Here is a 16,968-nt window from a genome sequence, read left to right on the forward strand (position 1 = left end):
GTCCCCTTGCCTAATTTTCTGTGGTGCTGAGTCTTTGTGCATGCTGAGCAAATGCTCTTGTTAACCCTAAAGAAGTTCCCACATTACATGGTAATAGGGGTTCTCTCTGACATGTTTTATTTGATAACTAATAAAAGTTGAGGTCTTCCTAGCCAGGCGTGGTGGCACACGCCTTTAATCCCAGCACTCGGGAGGCAGAGGCAGGCGGATTTCTGAGTTCGAGGCCAGCCTGGTCTACAAAGTGAGGTCCAGGACAGCCAGGGCTATACAGAGAAACCCTGTCTCGAAAAACCAAAAAAAAAAAAAAAAAAAAGGTTGAGGTCTTCCTAAAGGTTTTTAAGTACAATAAAGCACAAGAGGTATTTTAATTTAAACAAACAAACAAACAAAACCCCCAAAACTTTGAGTATTACAATATCTTCCCATTTGATAATGATTAAAAAAACTTAAGCCCGGCAGTGGTGGCGCACACCTTTAATCCCAGCACTTAGGAAGCAGAGGCAGGCGGATTTCTAAATTCGAGGCCAGCGTGGTCTACAGAGTGAGTTCCAGGATAGCCAGGGCTACACAGAGAAACTCAGTCTCAAAAAACAAAAACAAAAAACAAACAAAAAAACCTTAAAAAAATAGAAAACAACAAAAAAGAATAATGTGGTTTTGTTTTGTTTTCTTCTGAGAAGGGCTTTCTAAGACACGGAGCTTCCACACACACAGGCAGGTCCCTGACTGACCCTACTTTTATTTGGCCAGTCACAGGAAACGAAGAGGAACCTTCAGGTTATCTACACATAAGGGAACTTTTGGCTGTATTAAAAAGGACTCCCTCTCAGACTGGCAAGATGGTTCAGTATGTAAAGCTGCTTGCTGCCAATCCTGAAAACTTGAGTTCCATTCCTATGAACCATATAATGGAAGAAGAGAACCGACTTCAGCAAGTTGTCTTCTGATCTCCTCTGTGCACACACAAATCAAAAACACACTGGCCACGCCCCAGGGATTATTTTTTTTAATTTATTTTTAATGTGTGTCTGTCTGTCTGTCTGTCTATCTGTCTGTCTGTCTGTCTGAGTATGGGTTGGTTCACTTGAGTGCAGTCCTGAGGGGGTCAGAAAGGGGCATTTGGTCTCATGGAACTGGAGTTATAAGCAGTTGTCAACTGCCTTGTGGGTACTGGGCATTGAACTCTCATCCTTTGCAAGAGCAGCACATGATCATAATCGCTGAGCCATCTCACCAGCCCCAGAGACTTCTTTACATTGGTGAATCACTGGGGTAGTGGCCACAGGTTAGTGACCATCTGTCATGCACACAAGAAGAAAGGCCCTCTCAGATTCAAGCAGTACAGTAGTATTTCTTATCCAAGAATCCTCACAGACCCCTAGATTCTAGTCCCTACACCTGCCAACAGCCTGAGTTTGTGATTGGTCACTTCATAATTGAAGGAACTTTCTTCTTGGTAATGGGTGTACTCTGTCTGGCAGGCCAGTGATGGGTCTCACGGAAAACTGTCTTTATAGGTTTCAGCTTGTGCTTTTGGAAGGACCAGTTCTACGTCAACAGTCTTCCTACGATTCTCTGAGCTCCTCATAGATCTCCTTTAGCTCTTTTGTATTTTGAACCATTAAACTTCAGTTCTCTTGAGTGGCTGTGTGTGCTAGATTTTCTCTCATGGTCCCTCCAAATGTTGGTGTTTTCTCTTTTGAAAGCTGGATGCAGCTACTCTACTTAATCCTAACCATCTTTTTCTGTTGACATAAGTACCATGTCGGTACAATGGTTACTCTGATCACCTCATTCAGATTCCTCTTGTTGTCTTAACTCTTTTCCTATACAGACGTTACCCATGGTAGCTTCTCCCTCTGTGCCTCAGTAGCTCCTTCACAGGACACTGTCTGTCAGAGCCTCGTGTTTCTAAGAGTTGGGCAGGTAGACAGAGAATGTACTCATCATTTTCACAGAAGACTCTTGCTTTCCTCATGTGTCACTCATACATATTTTTCTGAGCTTAACAGTTGCCTGAGGCTGATTTGTCTGGCAGTGGATACCGGATTCTTTACATGAATGCCAGTTATATATCATATATATCTGTGCTGGGATGATTCCCTGGACTGAGGGTAACAGACAGGACTTGAACCTGATCCCTGAGATGATTGCTGTCAAAGTGATACCCAATGACTTTAGGAATCAGAACGTCACAGTGCAGAACTGGTGACTTCAAAGTCTCCAAGGCCAGGTGAGTTTAGAATTCATACCTCTGTTGTGGAGATATGCTAAAGGCTTTATTACATATATGTCCATTGCCTCTCATCTCTACAGCTGCTCGGCTGTGAATCCTAGAGAGTGATTTAGAGATGACAGTGGGATGGCTTGTTCATGGAAATCACGACACGGTCATTACCTTTCATGAGTATTGTCGTGATGATGTCTCTGGTGAGTAATAAAGGAGATCTGAAGACTTGCTACAAGGTTGCTGTCTTGGAATATTTCGGAGTTGTTTTGATGATACAAAGGTAGCTAGCAGTATTTACTGACTTATTTACTTATTAATACAGCACCTTACTGTGTAGCTCTGGATATGTGTGTGTGTGTGTGTGTGTGTGTGTGTGTGTGTGTGTGTGTGTGCACGCACACATGCAGCACTCACTTTTAATCCCAGCACTTGGGAGGCAGAGGCAGGAAGATCTCTGATTTCGAGGCCAGCCTGGTCTATAACATGAGTTCCAGACAGCCAGGGCTACACAGAGAAGACCTGTCTCAAAAACAATCAAACAAACAAAACCAACAAAAAATAAATAAATAAATAAATAAAATAAAAAATAGAGGTGTGTGCCACCATGCCTGGCTTTTACCATTGTTTATAAATCACCAAGCCACAGTTTATTGCTCATAGCAATGACTGTAGACACAGCTCTTACCAAGCCTCATTCATGCTGTGAATGGCTGTGGAGAGGTAGATAAAGACACAGAGGGTATTTCCATGGCTTCTTTTTTATTTTGGCTTTGTTATTTCCTTGTCTTTTCTTAGGGAAGTTCTGTTTACTCTGATTATCTAAATTGCCTTGTCTGGTGTTAGGTTGGTGCCAATGTAGCTCTCATTTTTCAGAGAATAATGGCAGACTGGCTTCCATACATAGAACTTCTGACTCAGTAGTCTAGAAGTCTGCCTTTGTCTTCTTTTTATTTCCCAGTTGATTAGTGTCCACATTTAGTCTGTTGGATATTTAGTGAATATTTCGTGGGAGTCAGATTGGTTCTGGCCAATTAACAGGTTGTTGCTTTAGTTGGAGTGTGTTTTCAGTTATGTGTATATGCAAATGTACTCATTCATTTCCTCAATGCTCTGATTCTATTGCATGTTTTCTATCTGTAATTTAAATCTACACACATGCATGTGCATGCACACATCTACATTTTCTTTTTCCTGTTGTCATATGTGTGTGTGCAGCATGCATGTATGTAGTATGCTTGCATGTGTTTGAGCAGAAGTATATGTGGAGGCCTGAAGTTGATATCAGGAATCGCCCTCCATCACTCTTCCATGCACTCAGTGTGAGGAGGCAGGTCTCCGTCAGCCTGAGAGAGAGCTCATAGATATGGCTTGCTGGCTTGTTCTGGGCATCTCTTGTCTCTGCCTTCTGAGGCAGATCTATCTTCCTGGCATTTACTTGAGTTCTTAAGATCCAAAATCCGGTCCTCCCTTTGTGTGGCCCATGCTAACTACCTAGCTATCTAATATACCAGCTCTCAAATATATTTCCTGTGTTATAATTTCAGGGACAGGACTAAGCCTATAAAAGAGAGTGCTCTTTTGTGAGTCAATAGAAGGTTTAAAGAGGTGTTCTCAGTTGGGTATTGTAGTGCAACCCTGGCACTTCAGAGGTAGGGACAGGAGGATCAGGAGCTCAAGGCTATCCTTGGCTACATTGTAAATTTGAGGAAAAACAGCAAGGTCTGTAATCCAGCTGTTAGGAGAGACTGAGAGTAGGATTCAAGTTCAGTGTCTGCCTGGTGCACAGTGAGTTCAGAGCCACCCTGAAACCCTTAGTAAAGATTAAAAGTGGATGAAGAGATAGCCAGTGGTAGAGTACTTACACACATGCCTGATGCCCTGTTTACTCTCCAGTACTGTGGGGTGGGTTGGAGGGAGGACCTAGCTAAGTTTTATATCAGGCTAGGATCTGGTGGAGGGTGCTGACTAGTTTTATGTCAACTTGACACATTCTAGAGGAGGGAAGCCTAATTGAGAAAATTCATTTTGAGATTGGGCTAGGACAGGCTGGAGAGATGGCTCAGAGGTTAGGAGCACTGACTTCTCTTCCGAAGGTTCTGGGTTCAATTCCCAGCAACCACATGGTGGCTCACAGCCATCTGTAATGGGATCTGGTGCCCTCTTCTGGTACTCATATACATAAAATAAATAATATTTTTTTAAAAATGGGTTGGGGCAGGGAAGCCTATAGGACATTTTCTTGTTGAATAATTCATGAGGGAGGGCTTGGGCCATTATGGATGGAGATACTCCTGGGCTGGTGGTCCTGGGCTCTATAAGAAAGCAGTCTGAGGAAACCAGCTGCATCAGTTCCTGCCTCCAGGTCCCTGTGTGCTTGAGCTCCTGCCCTCCCTGCTTTGGTAATGGACTGTCACATGGGACTGTGAGTGAAATAAACCCTTCCCTGCCCAAGCTGCTTTTTGTCAGTGTTCCATCCCAATGGAAACCCTAAGACGGACTCAAAACAACCTCCATTTACAGCTGGTTTTGTCAGAGGTAATGATGAAGCGCATCAATCCCATGCCTGACATAGTTCAACTGAGAATCTGGGATCATGGTATTATCCAGATTACCTATAGTAGTTCACCGTTGCATGTCTCCTTGTATTTGTGTGGTTTGGTATGGTTGTCATTCAGAAAATCCAGTTAGGATGATTGCTCTCATTATTACAATTTTTGGTAATTTTCACTTGTACTTTGGCTAATGACACAATATGCAAAATCATGTGACTGGCAAACAACTCATGAGAAAATACAATATCGCCGGGCGTGGTGGCGCACACCTTTAATCCCAGCACTCGGGAGGCAGAGGCAGGCGGATTTCTGAGTTCGAGGCCAGCCTGGTCTACAAAGTGAGTTCCAGGACAACCAGGGCTATACAGAGAAACCCTGTCTTGAAAAACAAAAACAAAAAAAACAAAAAACAAAAAAGAAAATACAGTATCTGTCACCTGCTTGCGGTCAGGAGAGCTCAGCCTGTGTTTCTGTTAGTTCAGTGGGAAAATGTTGCAGCTTGTTCATCTTCCTACACTTCTGGTCACTTTGTCCACTCCCCCTCATGTACACCTTGGAAGCAAGTTAGAAGGTCAAGTTTGGGGACTCTGCACTTCCGTCAGAAGAGTCCGTCTTAAATTTTATTTTATATTTTGTTTTATTATTTGGGACTCGTTGTAAAGGCTTTACATGGTAGAAACTCATTGGAAAGGGAACCTCCTCCACGAATGTGAAGCAATTCTCTTAGAAGTTAATATCCTGAAAACAAAATGCGCTCTTCCCCTCTGCTCTACTCAATACTGTTTTCTTACCCTCCTAAACCTGCCTTCAGCCAAGCATGGCAGTTCACACTTTAATCACAGCACTCTGGAGGCAGATCTCTGTGAGTTCAAGGCCAGCCTGGTGTACATAGTGAGTTCTAGACCAGCCAGGTTATGTAGTGAAAACAACAAACCTGTCTTCGATTCTGCCTCAGATGCTGGTGGTGTTTGGACTCACAGTAATCTCGTGCTGGGTTCTTCCTAAGTGTCTTCATTCTTTGTTTTTAGATGCTGATGAGAGCAGATGCCAACAGGGGAAGACACTTTATGGAGCTGGCTTGAGAACTGAGGGAGAAAATCACCTCCGGCTTCTTGCAGGAAGCCTGCCTTTCCACGCCTGTCGGGCTGCCTGCTGCCGGGACTCTGCCTGCCACGCTCTATGGTGGCTGGAAGGGATGTGCTTTCAGGCTGACTGCAGTAAGCCCCAGAGCTGCCAGCCTTTTAGGACAGACTCTTCCAATTCCATGCTGATCATTTTTCAAAAATCCCAAACTACAGATGATTTGGGCCTTCTGCCTGAAGATGATGAACCACATCTTCTGAGGCTAGGCTGGGGCAGGACATCGTGGAGGAGGCAGAGCCTTCTTGGGGCTCCCCTCACCCTTTCTGTACCCTCTAGTCACCACCAGAGCTTACTCAGGGATCGGCAGAAGAGAGATCTCAGTGTGGTACCTACACATGGAGCGATGCAGCATTCTAAAGTGAATCACTCGGAGGAAGCAGGTGCTCTGAGTCCCACCTCTGCAGAGGTAAGCGAGCAGGTTCCTAGGGGTAGAACTTAAATCTATTCCTCCGCATCTATGCATGAGCAACTGAGCTGATGCCCGTGGCCAGTGCTCACAGGCTGGCGTATGCGTAAAGCTGGCTGGCATTTCTTCAGAGGTCCTAGGAATGTTCATTTTATATAGGTCTGACAACTGTTTTCGTTAGAGCGGAAAGCTGCTCATTATCTGTTCTAAGCTGGTTCTTGGCTACAGGTAAGTGCTGCTGTGTGGGTGTGAGCCTCTACCAATGGCTTTGCAGTGTTTTCTGCCAGATTGCAAAAACAGTCATTGGTGTAGCTGCCGTCAAGTTTTCCTCCTCCATCTCCTGCCTATAAACACATTCCTCATGAGCTGGTTTCTATTCCAGTCTGAATGAACCATGCTGGTATTGTCCACCACGATCTGACCTGCTGGGCTGGGATGCATGAAGTCTGTCAACCAAGAGGTGTCTGGGGACATTCTCACCAAGCTTATATGCTAAGGGACATGCCACCAATAGAGTTTATTCTGCTTATTATGTTTCTTCACTGTTGCTCTTCCTGCACAATGATTAGAAGGAGTGACTCATTCTGTGCTCAGTCTGCCTTGTTACTGTGACTTATTTTTGTATTTGTTTTGTCCTAGTTGTCTCTGTCAAGTCCAAACCAGAGTGGGGAGGTTACTACTTGCCAGGCACTGTGTGTGCTAATCCCTGTACTATGTCATTTTGTTTAATTTTCATGGCAATATTTCCAAGTAGGTATTATTAGTTTTGTTTTACTAGTGAGGAAACTGAGGCCCAAAAGAGGTGAAGCAGCTTGCCTGAAATCATGCAGCTACTGAGCAGCAGCTCTGGCATCGAAAGCCAGCCTGACTATTTAGGAAGAACTCTGAGTGAAGCATTAAGAGGATCCCACTCTGACTCAGTATGCCCACGACCACTTAAGGAAACCCACCATCAATGTGAGATACTTCTCTAAGCACTAGAAGAGTGGAAGCATGTAAGACATGGCCTGTGTCCTCAGGGGACACTGACACAAGAAGCTAAGCCTTCCCAGTGGTGTGTGATGATGGCGTTAGCAGAACCTAGCCCTGGGCATGTTACACTGCTCTCCTACTGAGCAGTGCTAAGTGCTTAAGGATGACGCCAGCTTTCCCTCATCAAAACAGGATGTTCTGAGCCCTCAGTGGACCCCTGAAAATGGTACTGGTTCTCTGTATAGACTGCTGCATGACGTTCCTGTATCTGTGCTTGGTGCCGTACAGAGGTCAGAATGAGGCATTACATCTCCTGGAATGGGAATTCTGGACAGTTGTGAGCTGCCCTGTGCGTTCTGGGAATCAAACCCTGGTCCTCGGCAAGAACTTATCTGCTGAGCCATCTCGTCAGCTCCTGGAGAGAACTTTCACATTCTCACTCAGGTCGAGGCATTTTGGCTTTTTTTTTTTTCCTTATCAGGAATTCTAGTATTACTATTCTTTTGCTTTGGGACATGTATTAAGTAAACTATGTGCTACTTTAATATAAGCCTACACTATGGGAGAGTTGATACCTCATTATGTAACTGGATGCACGGGAAAAAGATTTATGTCCCAGTTCAGATGAAGTAGAATGGTAAGAGACCTTCGTGATGCTTACCATAAGGGTAATGCTACTTAAAACTTACGAATTGTTCATTTCTGGAATTTACCATTTTTTAACTTCTTATTAGTTCCTTGGGGATTTCGTCCGATTTGTTTTGATCATATTCTCCCTCCCCCACTTTTCTACTCACCCAATTGTTTGTCTGTTTATTTATTTATTTATTTATTTACATCCCAATTGCAGTCCCTCCCCCAACCCCCGTCTACTCCTCCTCTTCAGAAAGGGGCAGGCCTCCCATGGATATTGACCAGCCAAGCAATAGCAAGTTGCAGTAAGACTAGGCAGTCCTCTCCTATTAAGGCTGGATGAGGCAACCCAGTAAGAGGAAAGGGTCTGAAAAACAGGCAACAGAGTCAGAGACATCCCTGCTTCACCTGTTAGGAGTCTCACATGAAGACCAAGCTACCCAGCTGTGACATATGTGCAGAGACCTTATGATATAGGTCAGACCTATACAGGCTCCCTGGTTGGTGGTTCAGCCTCTGTGAGCCCCTATGAGCCCAGGTTAGTTGATTCTGTGGGTCTTCTTGTGGTGTCCTTGACCCCTCTTGCTCCTATGATCCTTCCTCCCCATCTGTTTCCATCACTTGCTGGCTGAAGCCTCTCTGATGTCAACTGTCACCCATCTATGAGCATAGCAGGATATCACTAGGAATCGTCTCATTCACTTTTTTTCTTGCTAGTTGTATTTGTTTCTATCCTAGGACTCTGGGCTGTCCGCCCTCTGGGTCTGGTCCTTCAGGCAGTGTCAGGCATGGGCTTCCTCTCATAGCCAGACTCTCTAGCTGGATCAGACATTGGTTGGCCACTTCCACAATTTCTGTGCTCCTTTTACCCTGGTGCTTCCCGTAAGATGGACAAATTGTAGGTTGAAGGTTTTGTAGCTGGAATGTCTCCACTGGAAGTCTTGCCTGGTTACAAGAGATGGGCCAGGTCAGGCTCTGTATCCCCCATTTCTACAAGTCTCAGCTAGGGTCACCATCATAGATTCCTGGGAGGTTATTTTGTCTGTTCTTGTTTTGTTTTTGCACTGGGTTTCTAGCTTGTTCCAGAGATGACCCCAATTCCAGGTGTCTCTCCCAGTACTCTCTCCCTCCATCCTCCTTGCATGTGATCCCTCCTGTTCCCTCCCCACCTGCCCCCAGCCCACGGTGACCTCTACCTACTCTTCCGTTCAGACCCTTCTCCCATCCACCCATCATGTCTATTTTATTTCCCCTTCACAGTGAGAATCCTGTGTTTCCCTTTGGTCCCTCCTTGTTACTTAACTTCTCTGGGTCTGTGGATTGTAGCTTGGCTATCCTTTACTTTACAGCTAGTGAGAACACACCATGTTTGCCTTTCTGGGTCTGGGTCACCTCCCTCAGGATGATGTTTTTCTAGTTCTATCCATTTGCCTACAGATCTCATGATGTTGGGGTTTTTTTTTTTAATGCATCTTGTCTCAAATTTATTTGTAAACACTGCTCATCTGCAAATAGTGTATAGGTAGGTGTGTCACAGCAGTCCATCTGTCTTCCCATTGGCAGAAGACTTTTCTATGGGGTCTTTACAGGGGCCTGGACATGTTTGGGAGCCTGAGATGTAGCTGAAGCCTAGACCTTAGCTGGAGCTGCAGCCTCTGCCTTGGTTTGAACCTTGGGCTTTGGTTGGCAGAGTCCTCGACCCTTGGCCATGTAGCTTCAAATCTACTTCCCAAGCTTGGGGTGATCGATGAAAGCCAGACGGCTGAGTCTGTGGCTGGGGCCCCTTGGCATCTTGGGCTTGATGGCCTGAGGCTTCACCAAGTCCTTGGTGGCCTCTGCTCGTGCACTCACTGCCTTTGCATTGCTGGCCTGCATCTTCTTCAGGCCTTTCTTGTGTTACTCAGGAACTTGGTTGGGATCAACTCCCTTAAGAGATTCGTATCTTTGTGACTAGGGTTTCTTTTATTTAAAATTTTTATTTATTTATTTATTTTATTTTTGGTTGTTCGAGACAGGGTGTCTCTGTATAGCCCTGGCTGTCCTGGAACTCACTTTGTAGACCAGGCTGGCCTCGAACTCAGAAATCTGCCTGCCTCTGCCTCCCAAGTGCTGGGATTAAAGGCGTGTGCCACCACGCCGGGCCAATACTCCATTTTCTTAGTGCTGGGGATTAAAGGTATGCACTACCACTACCTGGCTTTTGTTTTGTTTTTGTAACATTTTAAAAATTCTTAGTGATTCATTTATTTTATTTTATTTTATTTTATTTTTAAGATTTATTATTACACATAAGTACACTGTAGCTGTCTTCAGACACACCAGAAGAGGATGTCAGATCTCATTACGGGTGGTTGTGAGCCACCATGTGGTTGCTGGGATTTGAACTCAGGACCTTTGGAAGAGCAGTCAGTTCTCTTACCTGCTGTGCTATCTCACCAGCCTGTGACTAGGGTTTCTTGATGCCATTTCTGTGCCGTTTGTGGGACTGGTTGTGTGTGGTGTGGTTCTTGAACTTGGACTTGAACTTGGCATGTCTGCATGGTAACCCAAGGATCCCTCAGTGCTTGGGACCAATAGAGAAAGAGTTCATGATGTCATTTTAAAAAAATAACTAAATAATACTCCATTGTATGACCTCATAAAACAAATTTGGCAATGTTCCTTCTGTTTATATTTTGTGGGATAATTTGAAGAGTATTGGTATTAGCTCTTCTTTGAAAGTCTCTTAGCACTGTCAATAAGACAAAAAGGCCACCAACAGATTGGGAAAGGATTTTTACCAATCTTAAATCTGATAGGGGACTAATATCCAATAAATACAAAGAGCTCAAGAAGCTGGACTCCAGAAATTCAAATAACCCCATTAAGAAATGGGGTACAGAGCTAAACAAAGAATTCTCAACTGAGGAATACCAAATGGCTGAGAAGCACCTGAAAAAATGTTCAACATCCTTAATCATCAGGGAAATGCAAATCAAAACAACCTTGAGATTCCACCTCACACCAGTCAGAATGGCTAAGATCAAAAATTCAGGTGACAGCAGATGCTGGCGAGGATGTGGAGAAAGGGGAACACTCCTCCACTGCTGGTGGGATTGCAAGCTTGTACAATCACTCTGGAAGTCAGTCTGGAGGTTCCTCAGAAAATTGGACATAATACTACTGGAAGATCCAGCATACCTCTCCTGGGCATATACCCAAAAGAAGTTCCAACTGGTAATAAGAACACATGCTCCACTATGTTCATAGCAGCCTTATTTATAACAGCCAGAAGCTGGAAAGAACCCAGATGTCCCTCAACAGAAGAATGGATACAGAAAATGTGGTACATTTGCACAATAGAGTACTACTCAGCTATTAAAAACAACTGATTTGTGAAATTCTTGGACAAATGAATGTATCTGGAGAATATCATCCTGAGTGAGGTAACCCAATCACAAAAGAAGTCATTAGATATGCACTCACTGATAAGTGGATATTAACTCAGAAACATAGAATATCCAAGATACAATTTGCAAAACACAAGAAGAGGGAAGACCAACGGGTGGATACTTCATTCCTCCTTAGAATAGGGAACAAAATACCCATGAAAGGAGTTACAGAGACAAAGTTTGGAGCTAAGACAAAAGGATGAACTATCCAGAGAATACCCCACCCGGGACCCATCCCATAATCAGCCACCAAACACAGACACTATTGCATATGCCAGCAAGATTTTGCTGAAGGAACCCTGGTATAGTTGTCTCATATGAGGCTATGCCAGTGCCTGACAAATACAGAAGTGGATGCTCACAATCATCTATAAGATGGAACACAGGGCCCCCAATGGAGAAGCTAGAGAAAGCACCCAAGGAGCTGAAGGAGTCTGCAACCCTATAGTGGAACAACAATATGAACTAACCAGTACCCCCAGAGCTCGTGTCTCTAGCTGCATATGTAGCAGAAGATGGCCTAGTCGGCCATCACTGGGAAGAGAGGCCCCTTGGTATTGCAAACTTTATATGCCCCAGTACAGGGGAATGCCAGGGCCAAGAAGTGGGAGTGGGTGGGTAGGGGAGCAGGACAGGGGGAGGGTATAGGGAACTTTCGGGATAGCATTTAAAATGTATATAAAGAAAATATCTAATAAAAATATTATAAAATTAAAAAATTTTTAAAAAGAAAGTCTCTTACAAATTCTGTGCTAAAACAGCTTGGTCCTCTTTTGTTGTTGTTGTTGTTTGTTTCTTTCTTTCTTTCTTTTTTGGTTGGGAGACTTTTAATGACTGCTTCTATTTCCTTAGGGGCTATAGGTCTGTGTTGTTTATCTGGTCTTGGCTTAACTTTGGTAAGTGGTATCTATAGAGAAACTTGTCCATTTCTTTTAGATTTTCCAATTTTGTGTAGGACAGGCTTTTGACGTATGATCTACTGATTCTTTGGACTTTCTTGGTACCTGTTATGTCCCCTTTTTGTTTCAGATTTTGTGAATTTGGATGTTTTTTTCTCTCTGCCTTGTAGTTAGCTTGGATAAGGGTTTGTCTGTGTTGTTGAGTTTTCTCAAAGAACCAGCTTTTTGTTTCTTTTGATTCTTTGCATTGTTCTCTTTGTTTTTAATTGATTGATTTCAGCTTTGAGTTTGATTATTTCCTGCCATCTGCTCCTCTTGGGTGTGTTTATTGCTTTTTCTTCTAGAGCTCTTAGGTGTGCTGTTAAGTCACTAGTATGAGGTCTCTCTAATTTCTTTATGGAGGCATTTAGTGCTATGAACTTTTCTTTTAGCACGGCTTTCATTGTGTCCCATTAATTTTGGGTATGTTATACATTCATTTTCAGTGAATTTTAGGAAGTCTTCAGTTTCTTCCTTCCTTTCTTTCTTTCTTCCTTTCTTCCTTCCTTTCTCTCTCTCTCTCTCTCTCTCTCTCTCTCTCTCTCTCTCTCTCTCTCTCTTTCTTTCTTTCTTTCTTTCTTTCCCTCTCTCTTCCTTGACCCAGTGGTCATTCAGTAGAGATTTGTTGTTTCCATGAATGTGTAGGCTTTTTGTTGTTTCATTATTGTTCAAGTCCAGCTTTAAAGTATGGTGGTCTGATAAGATACGGGGGCATATTTCAATTTTCTTGTATCTGTTGAGACTTGCTTTGTGATAGAGTATATGGTCAGCTTTAGAGAAGGTTCTGTGAGGTGCTGAGAATAAAGTATATTTTTTTGTATTTGGGTTCTATAGATGTCTGTTAAGTCCATTTGATTCATAACATCTGTTTCATTATTTCTGTTTAGTTTCTGTCTGGATGACCTGTCAATTGGTGAGAGTAGGGTGTTGAAGTATCCCACTATTAATGTGTGGGGTTCCATGCATGATTTAAACTTTAGTAATTGTTGTTGTTGTTGTTGTTTTACAAAAGTAGGTGCCCTTGCATTTGGAGGATACATGTTCAGAATTGAGGTGTAATCTTGGAGGATTTTTCCTTTGAGTCTGAAGTGTCCTCACCCATCTCTTTTGATTAATTTTGGTTGGAAGTCTATTTTATTAGATACTAGAATGGCTTCACCAGGTTGTTTCTTGAGTTCATTTGCTTGGAAAGCCTTTTTTCAACCCTTGACTCTGAAGTAATGTGTATCTTTATTTTTGAGTTTGTAAGGGTCAAAATCACTGAAGGGCCAGGCAGTGGTGGCCCACACCTTTAATCCTAGCACTTGGGAGGCAGAGGCAGGCTGATTTCTGAGTTCGAGGCCAGCCTGGTCTACAGAGTGAATTCCAGGATAGCCAGGGCTATACAGAGAAACCCTGTCTCAAAACAAAAACAAAAACAAAACAAAACAAAGCAAAAAAAACAAAATCACTGAAGAAAGACCCCAGATTCATATAATATGCAAAAAACAAGGAATACAGAAACAACTAGCATGACTGCATTGGGGTGGGGACTCAACCATTCTTTGAAATGGTGACCTCAGACAAAGGCACAAAGTCCCCCCTCCCCCCTTTTTTTTTGAGACAGGGTTTCTCTGTGTAGCCCTGGCTGTCCTGAAACTCACTTTGTAGACCAGGCTGGCCTCAAACTCTGAAATCCACCTGCCTCTGCCTCCCGAGTGCTGGGATTAAAGGCATGTACCACCACGTCCAGCTCCACAAAGGCCTTCTTATAGGGAACCAGGGGAACTCTCTAGAAGGATTAGGCAATCTAAAATTTCATTGTTGGGTCCTAGGGGTTCACAGGTGGTCAGATGTCTGCATTCCTATGTCATGAACATTTAACCATCGAACGCGATAGGGCTGCCCAGTGCAGATGGTTCTTTGGGAGAGGGTTTTATGATCTTGTTATGGATTTCATGGACTGTCTCTGGAGCTGGTGCCTTATGACCATTTTTTTTGAAATCAGGCCTGTCCTTAATGGAGACAAATGGGTTTATGTTGTCCTTTCAAGGTGTGCTTCTTATATGCAGCAGAAATGATGGATTCTGTTTTCACATCTATTCTGTTAGCCTGTGTCCTTTTACTAGGGACTTGAGTTCATTGATATTAAGAGATAATTAATGATCAATGATTGTTATTTCATAATATTTTAATGGTGGTGGTGATGTGTATGTGTGTGTGTGTGTGTGTGTGTGTGTGTGTGTGTATGTGTGTGTGCACGCGCGCAAGAGCATGCTTCCCTTCTTTTGGTTTTGCTGAGAAATTATTTATTTCCTGTGCTTTCTTGGTGAGTTTTCTAGTATCTTTTGTAGGGCTGAATTTGTGGATAGATATAGTTTAAATTTGGTTTTGACGTGGAATATCTTGTTTTTTCCATCTATGTTGATTGAAAGTTTTGCTGGATATGGTGGTCTGGGCTGACATTTGTAGTTTCTTAGTCTCCAAGATACTGTCCAGGCCCTTCTGGCTTTTAGAGTCTCTGTTGAGAAGTCAAATGTAATTCAAATAGGTCTGCCTTTTTATGTCAATTTTCTTGCCTTTTTCCAGAAGACACTATTTCTTTACAATTATCCACTACATCTGGCTCTTATATTCTTTTTTCTCCCTTTTCTTTTGGAGGACAGGGTGTAGTATATATGTTCCATTTAAGGCTGAACATTCTACATTTCTTATTCTCTGCATCTAGTTGTGAATTTCAATGTTAATTATCATCTACTGCACTTAGAAACTTCTCTAATGGGGATGAGAACTGCAGTGACTAAGGGTATAGTGTAAGTCATTAGGAGTCAGTTCAATGTTGTGTCCATGTAGCAGAAAAATACCAGTAGGTTCTCCTCTAGAGCCTATGACCTGTCTACCTAAGGTTCTCGGGCTAACAATGGTACCAGATAGGTTTCATCTTGTGGACTTTTCTTATTTATTTATTTATTTATTTATTTATTTATTTGTTTAGGATTGCGATGACTGGCTAGATTGGAACAGGAAAAAATATATAGAGCTCCATAAAGTAGGCTCTTCAGGCTAGAGAGGTGCTTTGCTATGTAAATATGTAATATGTAAAAGGTAGAGAGAGATCAACAAGAATCCCCTAAGACGTGGGCCCCCCAGGCTTTGCCATCTGTCAGCATCACCTGAAGCCTGTGTTCAAAGCGATCTCTAGGCCCCAGGTCCAGGGTCGAAGAGTCCACAGGTTTAGAGTGGGGCCTCAGAATTTGATTTTCTAAGTTCCCAGAGATGACCAGTGCTCTGGTCCAGGGGCCATACGTTAGAGCCGCTGCTTTATAGGATGGGTAGGAGTGGGAGGGACATTGGGATTGTCCTTAATCATGGGATCAGCCATGAGCAGGATCCACTCTTCATTGTAATATGGAAGAAGGATTTCATGGATATCTAACATGGGTATTTATAAGTTTGCTAAAAGTGATTCTTAAGTCATTTCTTGGTTCTTCTGAAGTGTGGTAGATTATTTATAGGAAATAGAAGTAGGATGGGGACAGGTAGACAACAGACAGGCAGATTATAAGGGTTGGGGAGAGTGGTAAGGGTCTGAAATAGCCTTAGAGACAGATAGAAGATGGCAAACTAGGTAAGGAAATAGGAATCCTTTTAGGTAGCCTTGAGGCCGGAGACTGTGAACATACAACAGTGTGCGCATCTCTCCAGTTACGCGAGTCTTCTCTGTAGCCCCCAGCAACCCTGCCAGGAAAAGCCTGGTGGCTTGACTCATCCAAGTTAGGAAATTTGCTAGGTGGTTTGTGCAGAAGGAAATTGGGGCATGGAAATTAAAGTTTTCAAGAGAGTGTATGACAGACTACAGAAGATTTGAAGGGAAGCAAAGACAGGAGGGGCTGACAGTTAAATGGAGAGACTTGTCGTTTAGAGATTGCTGTGATCGACACAGATATCGAGGGAACAGGGTGACGATGGGAAGGGCAGGAGGCCATATGCAGAAAGTAGGATGCTTGAATTTAGGTTGTGAGGTTGTAGTTCTGAGAGTAACAGTGTCGGAAGAATGGCTGTGGAAGACATGGCTGAAGTAGAGTGGAGGGGTTTATTGGTGACGAGGAGGTGAAAGAGCTCAGGAAGCCGTGAAGGACTGTTAGTGAGTTGTCCTTGTGGGAGCCGAAATGGTCTTTAACATGGTGGCGTCAACAGCAACAGCCAAGGGTAACTGAACAAGTCTATACAGTACTGCCAGTATCCCTGTTAGAGAAGAAACAAAGGGGGAAGACTAGACACCCAGCTAGTCTAGGACCAGTGTGTATTCCATCTGTAGTCTCTTCTTGAAACCCTCTTACTCCTTAGGTGGGACTTGGGATGAGAAGGGAGTTTGAGAGCCAGCCATTGTAGAGAGGAGGAGTGCTGAGTGCACCGGGATAGGATGGAAATGAGTCCAGCACGTTGGTGGGGACGTGTGCTTACAGGAATGTGTCAGCTGGAGGCTTCTTCTCCTTGTTTACCTGTGGCAGAGGCACACAGTTTGCTGGTACTGCACAGGATTCCAGAGCTCTGGAGGAGGACTGCTGCACATGAACTTGGGAGTAGGAATAGGGCTTTGCTGCAGGTACTGCAAGCAGTCTTCCCAGCCATGAAGCTGTTAGACCCTCCCTCCACGCTGTTCTTAGGGGCTTAATGCTCACCC

General features: G+C 43.6%; 1 protein-coding gene across 9 annotated transcripts in view; it reads left to right on the forward strand.

The window, feature by feature from the left end:
* The window catches only part of AU040320 (expressed sequence AU040320), a 116,148-nt gene that overhangs the window by 32,418 nt on the left and 66,762 nt on the right, over nt 1–16,968 (forward strand). For 7 of the 9 annotated variants that reach the window (XM_017319895.2, NM_001035525.1, XM_017319894.2 and 4 more), the window contains exon 3: nt 5,811–6,331. In XM_017319895.2, coding sequence (XP_017175384.1) covers nt 5,811–6,331 — 521 coding nt within the window. Of the gene's footprint in view, nt 1–2,012; nt 2,234–2,316; nt 2,431–5,810; nt 6,332–16,968 lie in introns of all 9 variants that reach the window. The other 2 variants (NM_001355196.1, XM_017319898.2) reach the window with 2 other exon arrangements.

This window comes from Mus musculus, chromosome 4 (genome assembly GCF_000001635.26).
Source record: "Mus musculus strain C57BL/6J chromosome 4, GRCm38.p6 C57BL/6J".
NCBI classification, from domain to species: Eukaryota; Metazoa; Chordata; class Mammalia; order Rodentia; family Muridae; genus Mus; species Mus musculus.